The 12,653-nt window shown below is 44.6% G+C and overlaps 1 protein-coding gene across 2 annotated transcripts; it reads right to left on the reverse strand.

Moving 5' to 3' along the window:
• Positions 1–1,210: 1,210 nt before the first annotated feature.
• PDCD2L (programmed cell death 2 like) lies at positions 1,211–9,811 on the reverse strand. 2 transcript variants are annotated; one of them, XM_028739363.2, is made up of 7 exons: positions 9,572–9,811; positions 7,258–7,421; positions 6,653–6,722; positions 5,074–5,468; positions 2,735–2,842; positions 2,478–2,629; positions 1,211–1,404 (listed from the first exon to the last, which is right to left on the reverse strand). In XM_028739363.2, the coding sequence occupies exons 1-7, from the start codon at positions 9,794–9,796 to the stop codon at positions 1,274–1,276; spliced, it is 1,245 nt and encodes a 414-aa protein (XP_028595196.2). In that variant the 5' UTR covers positions 9,797–9,811; the 3' UTR covers positions 1,211–1,273. The 2 variants fall into 2 exon arrangements, with proteins under 2 accessions (XP_028595196.2, XP_028595197.2); XM_028739364.2 differs by lacking the exon at positions 2,478–2,629.
• Between the last annotated feature and the right edge of the window lie 2,842 nt (positions 9,812–12,653).

Here is a 12,653-nt window from a genome sequence, read left to right on the forward strand (position 1 = left end):
GCGGCAAAGGGAGATGTAGGCATGCTACATCTCAGGTGCTACAATCCACATCGGTCTTGTCACTTAATTCTGGTGCACAGGACATTTTGTTGCCTGTGGCAGAGTAGTTGCTGCCCCAACTCTGCACATCAGAGTGCAGAATACCCCAGAACATGTACAGAGTTGATTCTGAAGAAACATTTTATTCTGAAAGGGCCCTGAAAAATCAAAAGGTTAAAGTTATAGTCTGCATACACCCTGCCCACATGCTCTAACTAGGCACCCTTCCTCATTTTACCTTCAGCCTTCATCTTGCCTTTCTTGCTGGTGGTCCACTATGCCTGAGCTTCTAAGATGCTCTCCAGTTTCCATATACTATTTTGATTTCCCTCCTATCTTAAATATTTGCATCAAGGAAGAAGAGTTTGGATTTGATATCCTGCTTTATCACTACCTAAAGGAGTCTCAAAGCGGCTAACATTCTCCTTTCCCTTCCTCCCCCACAACAAACACTCTGTGAGGTGAGTGGGGCTGAGAGACTTCAGAGGAGTGTGACTAGCCCAAGGTCACCCAGCAGCTGCATGTGGAGGAGGGGAGACGCGAACCCGGTTCCACAGATTACAAGACTACTGCTCTTAACCACTACACCACACTGGCTCTCAATAGTTTAGGAGTAGCTAAACTATTGGGATTTCAATTTACAGCAGAACTGGGTCACATGTGATCAGGATCTGAGCATCACTGCCTCCTGTGGGAGTGAGTTCCATAGTTTGACTATGTGCTGCATGAAGGAGGACTTTATTTTATCCATCTTGAACCTTCCACCGTTCAGCTTCATTTAATGTCCATGAGTTCTGAATGATGGGATTTCCTTTCTCTTACATTTATCTACGGTGGGAAACCATTGTCAATTATTGCCAAGAATTTGGAAAGCACAGGTGCATTCCTCCCCACTGAGTTAAAATACGTCACTCAGAGTCAAAAGGACTCATGCTATGTAAATGCAGATATCACCAACGTGGGGCCTTCCAGACACTTCAAACTACAACTCCCATCAGCTCCAGTCAGTCCAGAATGTCTGGAGGGCACCAGGTTGGTGAAGGCTTGTAGAAGAGAGCAAGAATTGCCAGAGGAGTACAAACCTCTGTCTGTGCATGAGTTATAGTTCTGGGCACGCTACTCATCAATTCACTGATCATAGACTGACTAAACAGAAAGCTGACATCTCGACCAAGTTGTTACTGCATTTATTTTATTTTATAAAAAACCACAGCTACAAGGAATTAAATAAAATCTATTTAAATAATTTCTGATCTGGATCTTCTTGTACAAAAATAAATTCTTCCAAGGCTGTTGGTTGATTGGCCGGCCAGCAGCTCTTCTCACAAGTATACACCAATGCTGTTCCAAATTCCACTGACACATCTGGTGAGGGGGAAAGAAAAGCTTTAATATTATTATACTCACCCATACATGGGGAAAGGTTGTAGCTCAGTGACAGAGCATCTGCTTTGCATATGGAAGGTCCCTGGTTCATTCCCAAGCGGTTCCAGGTAGGGCTTGGAAAACATCCCTGCCAGAAACCCCTGAGAGTTGATGCACGTCAGTGTAGACCAGGGTGGCTCAACATGTGGCCCTCAAGGCCTTTTAGGGCGGCCCTCGGCAACACATGAGCCCCTCTCCCAGCCCTCACACTGCCTCCCCAAAGTTGAGTAAGTGAGGCTCTAGGCTTTGGAAAGGAGGTGTGGGAGGTCTGACAGGGTCTTAAGAGTCCTCCATCCTCCTTCCCAAAGCCTAGTTAACGCTTTCCCAGCTTTGGAGAAAAAGGTGGCAGGGCTCTAGGACCCTGCCAGAGCCACACGCTTCCTTCCCAAAGCCTCCTTGGGGAGGGAATCAAATTTTGGCTCCCCTGTCCCACGTGCAACCATGGGCGTTGCCAGGCCTTTTGTTGGTGGGGGCAGAATCTCAGTTTGCTATGTCTTTTTATTGATTTAGGGGAGCAGCTGCCCCAAGCGTGCAACAAGGCAGTGTACAGCCCATAGGTTCTTGCAGCCCACTTGGTACGAAAAGTTGGGCCACCCTGGTGTAGACAATACAATACAAAGCAAGCTGGACCAACAGCCCGACTCGGTAGAAGACAGCTTCCTTTGTTCCTATGGAGATGTTTCTGAAACTTCATTTAAAGCACAGAAATGAATCTCTCCTTTGGATACCTCTGTTGTTTTCTCACAATTGAACCGGTTTTCCTCAAGAAAAGTGTTTCTTAGATGTTCTTTTTGTTTCTGCAAACATCCATTTCAAAGTATTTAAAAATAATCTAAGATACGCCGTGCGCAAGTTCATAAAATGAACGGGAGATGAAGAAAAGGAACATTGGAGGAACCCTGAAGCTGGATCAGACCAAAGGGGGCTAATCTAGCCCAGCATCCTCTTCTCCACTAACCAGATGTCCAAGGGAATAACTGCAAACTGAATTCTTTAATGAAAGGGCTTCATACCGTCAACTCTTGTCTTGAGCATGCTGACCAAGGTGGGCATCAGCTGAAATTCAAAGATTCTCTTGCTTTTGCAGATATTGCAAGGTGGGGCTGCTGACCCAATGTCTGTTGAAGGGCAGGTGATAAATAAAGGCTGGCCACCCCAGGAATACCTAATGGTTAAAAGAGGAGAGTAGAAAGTGTCTATAAAGACAGGCTAATTTCATTCCTGCAAAAGACCTATTCTCCAACGCAGAGAAATGGAAATGTCAGCCTACCTTAAGATCTGTTCCGGGCAGAGAGAGATCTTTTTCATAAACTTAAGGAACACCTGGTGTCTCTTTTCGGCTTCACTTTTCTCATACTTCTCACCATCGGATGCGTAGCTAAGCGTTGGGGGTGGGGGGAGAAATTGCAAATACTACAGTAACTGTGAAATTACCAGAAGGACAGCACAAAGTGTGGAATCTTTTCTACTTAACAGAAAATGAATAAATCAAGTTACAGATAGGTAGCCGTGTTGGTCTGCCATAGTCAAAACAAAAAAATTCCTTCCAGTAGCACCTTAAAGACCAACTAAGTTAGTTCTTGGTTCTCCTGTGTATCTGAAGAAGTGTGCATGCACACGAAAGCTCATACCAAGAACTAACTTAGTTGGTCTTTAAGGTGCTACTGGAAGGAATTTTTTTGTTTTGAATAAATCAAGTGGGTATTAGTTGAGCAGTCATGTCAGCAACCAGACACAGGAATACAGGAAGATGGCTTGATGCATCAAGCTCAGTACTGTCTAAATTGGCAGTGGCTCTCAGGGTTTCAGGTGTGGAAACTTTCTCAGCCTTACTAGGAGATGTTGGGTTTTGAACCCTGGCAGCTCCCACCTGCAAAGCAGACCACCACGGAGGCCCTTGCCCAAAATGTCACATCCAACTTTAATTTCCATGCATCCATCCAGCACAAACCAACCATTATACTGAACAAAATACAGTGGTATCTCAGGTTAAGTACTTAATTCGTTCCGGAGGTCTGTTCTTAACCTGAAACTGTTCTTAACCTGAAGCACCACTTTAGCTAATGGGGCCTCCTGCTGCTGCCGTGCCGCTGCTGTGTGATTTCTGTTCTTATCCTGAAGCAAAGTTCTTAACCTGAAGCACTATTTCGGGGTTAGCGGAGTGTGTAACCTGAAGCGTATGTAACCTGAAGCGTATGTAACCTGAGGTACCACTGTACTAAAGGTTTACCCATACTAGTGGATGGGATATTGTTCTGGGATTGGGCTGTGTAATAATGTACCGTATTTTTCACACCTAGTTTTTGGAGGAGTAAAAAAAGAAAAAAAAATTCTGAATCTCAGAAGCCAGAGCAGCAAGAGGGATTGCTGCGCAGCGATCCCTCTTCCTGTTTTGGCTTCTGGGATAGCTGCGCAGCCTGCATTCGCCCCATAAGACGCACATACATTTCCCCTTACTTTTTAGGAGGGAAAAAGTGAGTCTTATAGAGCAAAAAATACGGTATTTAGAAGCTATCTAATACTGACCACTGGGTTGCCTTTTTTCAAAATATGAGCACTGGCCAGCAGGGGCAGTAAAACAGCATTTCCCAACCTGTTGCCCTCCAGAAGTTTTGGACTACAACTCCAATCAGCCCCAACATCATACATCTGTGATGGCTGGAGCTGATGGGAATTGCAGTCCAAAACATCTGGAGAGCACCAGGCTGGGAAAGGCTGTTCCATTATCAGCGGAGACTCTCAGTGGCTGAAGTGTAGTACAAGACACATTTTCAATGAAGATAAAAATAAAATTCTATCCAATGACCATTTCTGTTACAAGTAGGTAGAAAGAGAGTTATCTAAAGGCCCTTGACAACATCTGAAATGCACTCTTGGTAACACAAAACAGAATTGCGACTAAAAACTGATAGAATTTCAGTCCTGCAACACAATGTTTAGTGTTACAAAAGGAATAAGAGATGGAAGACATGGACTTATCTAGTAGTCACGGTGGCTGTTTGGGGGGTGTGTGTGCATGGAGAAACTGCAGAGGAGCAACAAAGCATCTGATAGATGCTAAATCTACAGATAACTGCTTTAAATCCACATTTCTGTGGTGCCAGGCACTATTAAATCAGAAGAAAACCAGCCACATTTAGATGGATTTTGTTGGTAAATTCCTTCACAATCAACACATTATTCTTTGTATATTTGCTATAAAATTCAGAATCAAGAATATGACCAATGCACCTGGATCAGGTCAAAGGGGGTCCATCTAGTCTAGCATCCTGTTCTCACAGTGGCCAACTGTGTGTCCGTAGAAAGTGCACAGGCAGGACATGAGTGCAGCAGCAGCACTCTGCTCACACATAACCCCTTGCATACTGCCACTGACCATGGACGTCTGGAAATGTGTCAAGGGACTAGTCTGCCCCTGGCACACATCCTTTTTGGTTTTACTGTCCTTGGAGCTCCGATACTTGTTGGGTAAGAGTCATGCAAGATACCGCTGCGGCAGAGAAAGGGAATCTGAAATGGGCTTTCCGGTGCTGGCAGCTCCCCAAACCAGAGATTTCTAGCGGTTTCCTGCTGTAACACTTGCACACTAGCCCCAACTCCATGGCTCACCTTTCCAGCATCAATTGTTCCAAATCAAGACCCTCCCTCTGCTGATACTCCTTCAAGAGTCTTTGGGCATGGCCTGTATCTTCATAGCAGAGGAAGTCGCCTTCTTCCACAACACTGATGTAGTAAGGTTGGAACTCAGGGACACAGCTGGGCATGATTTGCTCTTCCCCAGGTGGATTATGGGAGTGTAAAGGGTGGGAGGCACTGGGGGGTGCTTCCAGGCTGAGACCCTGAAACTGTGCGGCACAATCTCCTTCTCTGAGCAGAGAGTCCGACACTGCAAGCAAGTCACGGCTGTAGCCTGTAGTGTATTCAGAAGCAGCCACTTCATTGCCTTCTCCCCAGTCATCTGCTTCCTCACACCAGTCCTTGGCTGCAAGCAGACATTCTTGCTTCTGTGAATACAAGGACACAACCTTAGACAGGTTTCAAATCAAAGGTCCTGGAAAGAAGCTGACATTTGACATTTTATAAGTAGTACAGCCCCACAAAAATAAAGCAAGAATTTTCAGAGGGGTAGATGCTGCATGAGTCTGCTGCAGAAAAACAACAACAAAAAGCTTTGTTGCACCTTAAAGACTCACTTTTTCATGGGTGCCAGTGGTGGGCTCCAGTCCTCAAAAAGTGATGTCTTCAGAAACTCATTACGCTTTTTAAGGATAGCCTTATTGATTTTTTTGAAAATGCCCCCCTCCCTTAACAAAATATATTGAGGTATACAGTGAAAATGCAGTGTAAAAATACACCGTCAGTAGTCTAAAGCGTAGAATATTATTTAACCAAGAGCAACCCAAAAGGTTTGGATGATTATGAGAGTTCAGGGTTGTTTTTCTTCTCCATGTAATCCATAAAACTACAACATGAGTTGTAAATAAGTCTCTGTCTTTTAGTCATATTTTGTTTGTCAATTTCTCTATTCGGGCCACTTGTCGAATTCTTCTAAGCCGATTCAATAATAGGCTATAATATATTTACAAACTGGGCTATATGAAACTTGTTCGTTTTAAGGTACAGCAAAACTCGTAGCAGTTTTTGCTACAAATATATAAGCAGGATTAAACAGCACACTCTCCCTGAACACATGCACAGAGAGTCCCCTTGATCTCTACAGATCAACATATGCAGAGCATGTATTCTCATCCTCATGCTGGCATGCTGACCAGGAAGGTTTAAACCTCCTCCCCTCCCACACATACCATGATGCCAAGGGGCGTGAGAGGGAAATCATCCATGCCTGTTTAGGAGCAGCAGGCAACATTGTGGAGCTGCTGTTTGTAAGAGGGAAGAGATGCTAAAAGTCTCAGGTACTACAAGGCCAAATGTCAGTTACCTTTGGCCACATGCTATTATTACCTAAAGCAGGGGTTGTCAACCTGGTCCCTACCTCCCACTAGTGGGCATTTCAGGATTCTAGGCGGGCGGTAGGGGGCTCTACGGCACAAGCTGAATCCTCCTTCCATTGAGCGCTGGTGGGCAGTAAGGAAAGTTTACCATCAGGAAAGATGCGCTAGTGGCCGGTAGGTATAAAAAGGTTGACTACCCCTGACCTAAAGAAAATGTCCCTGATGGTGCACAATACCTGCTTCCATTTGCAGTCTTGCATTTCTTTTCCTTGCACTTGCAGATACTGGGACCGCAGCACCTTCCAGCTTTAGATGCGCAGCAAGCCAAGCAGGACAAAAGAAACAGAAGTCATGTTGGTGGGTCAAAGTTTTCAAGTTTCATAGTATTACTACTAGCATAGTGTAGGGGGCTAAAATATAAATCAGGCAGTCCGTGGTTTGATTCCCTTCTCATCACTAGGTGGTTTTGGAAACACAAAAAGCTACCTTACCTTATACTAGGGTCAGACTATCTTTCTCAGTATTGTTTACACTGACTGGCGCTGGCAATCCAGCATTTCAGAAAAGAGTCATTTACTTTCCTACCTGGAGATGCCAGGGATTGAAACAGGGACTTTCATGATACAAGGCATGAACTCTACCCATGGGCAGATGCCACTCTCACTAATCTGCAATAAGGGATAGAACTGACTTACCTTGCAAGGCTGGAAGGATTGCTGAGAGAGCTTCAAACATGCTATAAAGTATTTATTTTTTTACTTAAGTATATGACTCCAGCATCCAAGAGCCACTTTCAGCACTGCCACAATCACAGAGCAAAGGCAAATAAACTGCCACACACCTTTTGGAGTTGCCCCAGCAGCTTTTCATTGTGCAAGCAAACACGTTAATGATGCGGTGGAACGGTGAGCCTTCAAGGGGGCAATAGATCTGAACAATGTGTGCCAAGCCAGCCTTGCAAACCTCACAGGCAGGATGAACCAGAGTGACTGAAGGGACACAGTCCTAGGGTAAAAAGGAAAAGAAGTAGGTTATTTTTAAATTGTGTTTTCAGCAAAAAGACCCTCCCCAAAGTGGCTCAGATTTGGCACTGGCATTGCAGCACTTGTCCCTTAAAAAACTACTCTCTGATCTGCAGCACTCCCTTGTTCTACTCATCACAACAACCCATTAATAAAAATGAGTATGGTGGTGGTTCAACAATTATGCCACATATGTCTTTTTCAGATATCATCATAAGCCACAGTTTGTCTCAAAACAAGCCACTTGGATCACCATTATGACGTGACATGTAACCTGAAGCTTATGCTTCACTTCAGAGTGAAGTTTTGTTTTCAGTTTTATTTCTGGCTAACCCGTTATGGTTTAACAAACCAACCATGGTTTAGGTTCAGAAAACATGACAAGTTGCACCGTGGTTTGCCTGAGCTGCATGGGTACCATACGGGTGGTGTTTGCCGGCGGGAAGGCAACAACTTGTGTAGCAGTGAGGAGGCACATTTATGATTAAATCATGGCCTAAGATTAAATCAGGATTTCAAACGGTCTAATATGAACTGTGTCCTATTGTAGCATGCAAACCAGTTCATCAGGTGGCAGTGGCCACCGGTTTAGATGGCTTTCAAAGGGAGATTAGACGGATCCATGAGGAATGAAACATCTACCAAGGGCTACCAGTCATTCTACGGAGTCTTTAACCAAAATGCTCAAGGGGGTGCAAACACTCTTATGAAAAAGGATGCAGAGTCTGGAGCTTTTCAGTTTAGAGCAAAGGCAACTAAGAGGTGACATGATACAAGTTTATAAAATTATACTTGGCATAGAGAAAGTGGATAGAGAAAAGTTTTTCTCCCTAATAACACTAGAACTTACAGACATCCAATGAAGCTGGATGTTGGAAGATTCAGGACAGATAAAAGTACAGTGGTACCTCAGGTTAAGAACTTAATTCGTTCTGGAGGTCTGTTCTTAACCTGAAACTGTTCTTAACCTGAAGCACCACTTTAGCTAATGGGGCCTCCCGCTGCGCCGCCACTGCACGATTTCTGTTCTCATCCTGAAGCAAAGTTCTTAACCCAAGGTAATATTTCTGGTTAGTGGAGTCTGTAACCTGAAGCGTATGTAACCCAAGGTACCACTGTATGCACTTCTTCACACAGCAGAGAGTTCAAACTATAGAACTTGCTCCTACAGGAGGCAGCGATGGCCACCAAGTTGGATGACTTTAAAAGAGGATTAGACAAATTCATGGAGGAAGGGGCTATTGATGGGTACTTCTTGTGATGGCTATGCTCTGCCTCTACACTTAAGAGGTAACAATGCTTCTGAAAAACAAATGCTGGAATCTACTGGAGGGGAGAGTGCTTTTGTGCTCAGGTATGAATAGCAGTTAGCAAGGGAACAACAGGAGAAAAGGGCCATTGCTTTCATGCTCTGCTTGGAGGATTTGTGGGGGAGTAGGAGTCAGAAGGCCTCTTTGGCACAACCCACCTTTGGGTTCTTATCCCATTACTCTATTCAAGGAAGTGAAACACAGAAAGCTGCTTTGCAGAGCCTGCCCAGGAACACAGGGGTTACTTTCCAGGCAGACTCAGCGTCAGAGATGCCGGGACTGAAAGTGGGACCATATTTAGGGTACGTAGAGCATAAGCTATATAGGGCCCTTCCATTCAGAAATCTGACTTTCGGACTGCGGTTCATAGCTGCCAACGTTTCCCTTTTTTAAAGGGAAATTCCCTTATTCCGAATAGGATTCCTCGCAAGAAAAGGGAAAAGTTGACAGCTATGCTGCGGTTTAAAGCCCAAGCAACGTCGTTCACAGCTGGTTGCAAAGCCACTGAACGGCTTTGCAGCAGACACTTCCGTGCCGCCTCCGAGCCTTTTTTTAGCAGTGATTCCGTTTTTTTGCCACAGCTACCCTACCTGCGGGTTCCTGGACTCACACTGGGCTTTACTTCCGAGTAAACCCGCATAAACTCGGACTGAGAACCGCGGTGAAAGGACGATTTTTGGGACTTTTTTTTAAAGGAGAGGATAGAAAGAGGTGGGGGGAGGCGGTTTCTCCCCCCCCCCCGCCGCCGCCAAAGGCACCGAGGAGGCTCAGAATAGGGCCCTACGCCCAGTCCCTGCCACGCAGCCCGCCGCCGCCTCCTCACCGCAGAGCCGCCCACTTTGCTCGCCGCCCCGTGGAGCTGAAGGAGGCCGCCCTGGCAGGAGCCCGTCGGCGGCACAGCCGCATCGCGCAGGCCCAGGAGCACCGGAGGAGCAGACGGAGAAGCAGCGCCAGCCGCCATGGGCAGAGCGACGGGGCAGCCCGGCCCTCGGCGTGACAAACACGTGGGGCCCGGGGGAAGCCCGGAAGCCGCGGCGGCCGACGTCATAGTTTGCGTGCATAAGGCAGCCGAGGCGCGCCAAAGCTCTTCAGTTCGCGAAAGCCTCCCGCGCAAGGAGGGTGGAAGGGAGTTGAGCAGCGGGGAGAGGGAAGGAGGTCGAGCTCCAGGCAGACCAGGATGGACGGGTAGGGGGGGGATGGGCATCGCCTGTGTGGCTTCCTGCCCCCCTTGGACTCTCATTCCCAGCACCCCTAGCCATAGGGCTTTTGTCCAGCAGCCTTGGGAAGGCCACATAGCTAGTTCGCCAACCCGCCGATAGGAGCAAAACACCGGGGGACGCTATATACTTTTTTATTGCATGCATTTCTACACGTTCTATTTATTTTATTATTATTATTTTATTATTTATTATTATTGATTTTATTTTATTATTATTGATTTTATTATTATTGATTTTATTATTTTATTTATTCTACATGTCCTAATTTTATTATTATTATTATCCAAGAGAGTTCAGGGTGGCACACACGGTCCCCCCCCCCATTTAACCCTGACAATAACCTGGTAGGTAGGTTAGGATGAGACAGTGGGTGGCTCACGCTTTTAAATAGCTAAAAGACACTGAAAGGCTGACGAAATCACTAGTTAGGATGAGCTGTATTCTTTAATAGCGCAAGATCTTAGCTATTCGTAACAAAACAAAAAACCGCATGCACTCGTGGAATTTATGCGGGCTGTTAAAATGTGCCTTTGTTCCGCTTTTCTTCTTAATTAGTGATCTTTAGTGACTTCTGGAGCAGTCCTTCCATTCTGAGAGGAACGAAGGTTGCTAGACAAAAAGCAGCCCACGCTGAGTGTTCTGGTACTAGCTTAGTGCCGTTTTCATATTTATTTAAACCAAGTTTACCGTTTTCAAATGTATGAATTTGCTGGACAATCATCTATTACAATTCACTTCTCCAATGACTAAAAGCTATTGAATGGCAGCTACACAGGGCTCTTTGTGAAACCTACTCCCTTTTGTGTCCTCCCCCATTCTTTACCCTTTGCCATCTAAATGAAATTAGACCAAAGACCACCAGTTATTCTCCCCAGCCTTAATGCATTATTCAAAACCTGTGACCAGGCACCCACAAACCTTATTCTACTATAGAATTAGCAGTATGTGTGCTGATAGAGAAGGCAGATACATAAGCAGAGATACTAAGCAATACCACTTAAATGAAGGTCAGAGGCTTCCACTCCAGGCCTCATTTGGAAATAAGCCCTGATGAAGAACATGTAATATGTTGTTGTTTAGTCGTTTAGTCGTGTCCGACTCTTCGTGACCCCATGGACCAGAGCACGCCAGGCACTCCTGTCTTCAAAAGCCTCCCGCAGTTTGGTCAGGCTCATGTTTGTAGCTTCGAGAACACTATCCAACCATCTCATCCTCTGTCGTCCCCTTCTCCTTGTGCCCTCCATCTTTCCCAACATCAGGGTCTTTTCCAGGGAGTCTTCTCTTCTCATGAGGTGGCCAAAGTATTGGAGCCTCAACTTCACGATCTGTCCTTCCAGTGAGCACTCAGGTCTGATTTCCTTAAGAATGGATGCGTTTGATCTTCTTGCAGTCCATGGGACTCTCAAGAGTCTCCTCCAGCACCATAATTCAAAAGCATCAATTCTTCGGCGATCAGCCTTCTTTATGGTCCAGCTCTCACTTCCATACATCACTACTGGGAAAACCATGGCTTTAACTATACGGACCTTTGTTGGTAAGGTGATGTCTCTACTTTTTAAGATGTTGTCTAGATTTGCCATCGCCTTTCTCCCAAGGAGCAGGCGTCTTTTAATTTTGTGACTGCTGTCACCATCTGCAGTGATCATGTAACATAATTCTGAATAAATATGTGTAAGGTTGGATTTTCATTACTGTCTGGAGATTTTCAGAAGGAAGGGATGCTAATTACTAGGCAAAACTGTGTTTTTCCATGAGATAGAAAATAAATGTCCAGGCTCTTTCCATAAATATTAATAATTTCAAAGTGAACAAGCTGCAGAATTCAGGTTCATGCTGGACATTAAAAGGACCGTGGATCATCCCAGTGAAATAAAAGATGGCAAAACTTTTCTAGTTTGTGATGACCCTGAGTTCCTGCCCCTCTGTACCAAGCCTTAATATAAAAACATGTACTATCCCCCCATTCTTTCCTTACAAAAAGTGTATTTAGTAAGTTTGCAAGAGGTTGCAAATTCAGATATAGATCATGTATGTATTCAGATGTCATTTAAAACCATATTAATTTTATGAGAAAAATATATAGCTAAAATCTTTTAAAATTCCAATTTGCTAAAAAAAAAATATTTTTATCTATGGCAATTATAAGCCCTGCCAATTTCTTTCCAGAGTTGAAAGGTTACAGTATGATGAAAGAGAACACTTAAAGGAAATTACAGGGTTTATCCCATACACTTGCACAATACTAAACAATGGACTCAAAATCAGCACCATTAAATTGGACCCCCCCCCCCCAAATAACCCTATTCAGGGCAGGTTTACAAAACAAGGAAAAGCTAGAAAAAACTTTCACAAAGACAGTTTTTATTGAACTGTTTTATTCTGGCTCAAAATAAAAGCCCCATTTTTCTGTAGCAAGGTACACTGAAGGTATGTCATGCTGCCTTTCACTGGGGTAAAAACACACCCCAACTAGTAAACCCAAAGGATTGGTAGATAAGACGAATTCATACCTTCACAGAATGTCTCATTGGTATTTACAACGTATCTGGTTTAAATAAACTTGGGACACCTCATACAGTATACATACTTATTGCGACATTACAGCACTTGCCTTTTGTCTAAAAAAAAAAAAAATCAAAACTGCTCAGTATCATGATTTGTGGATCCCAAAAAGGCATTGTTGTT

The sequence above is a fragment of the Podarcis muralis genome, chromosome 7 (genome assembly GCF_964188315.1).
Source record: "Podarcis muralis chromosome 7, rPodMur119.hap1.1, whole genome shotgun sequence".
In the NCBI taxonomy this organism is placed as follows: Eukaryota; Metazoa; Chordata; class Lepidosauria; order Squamata; family Lacertidae; genus Podarcis; species Podarcis muralis.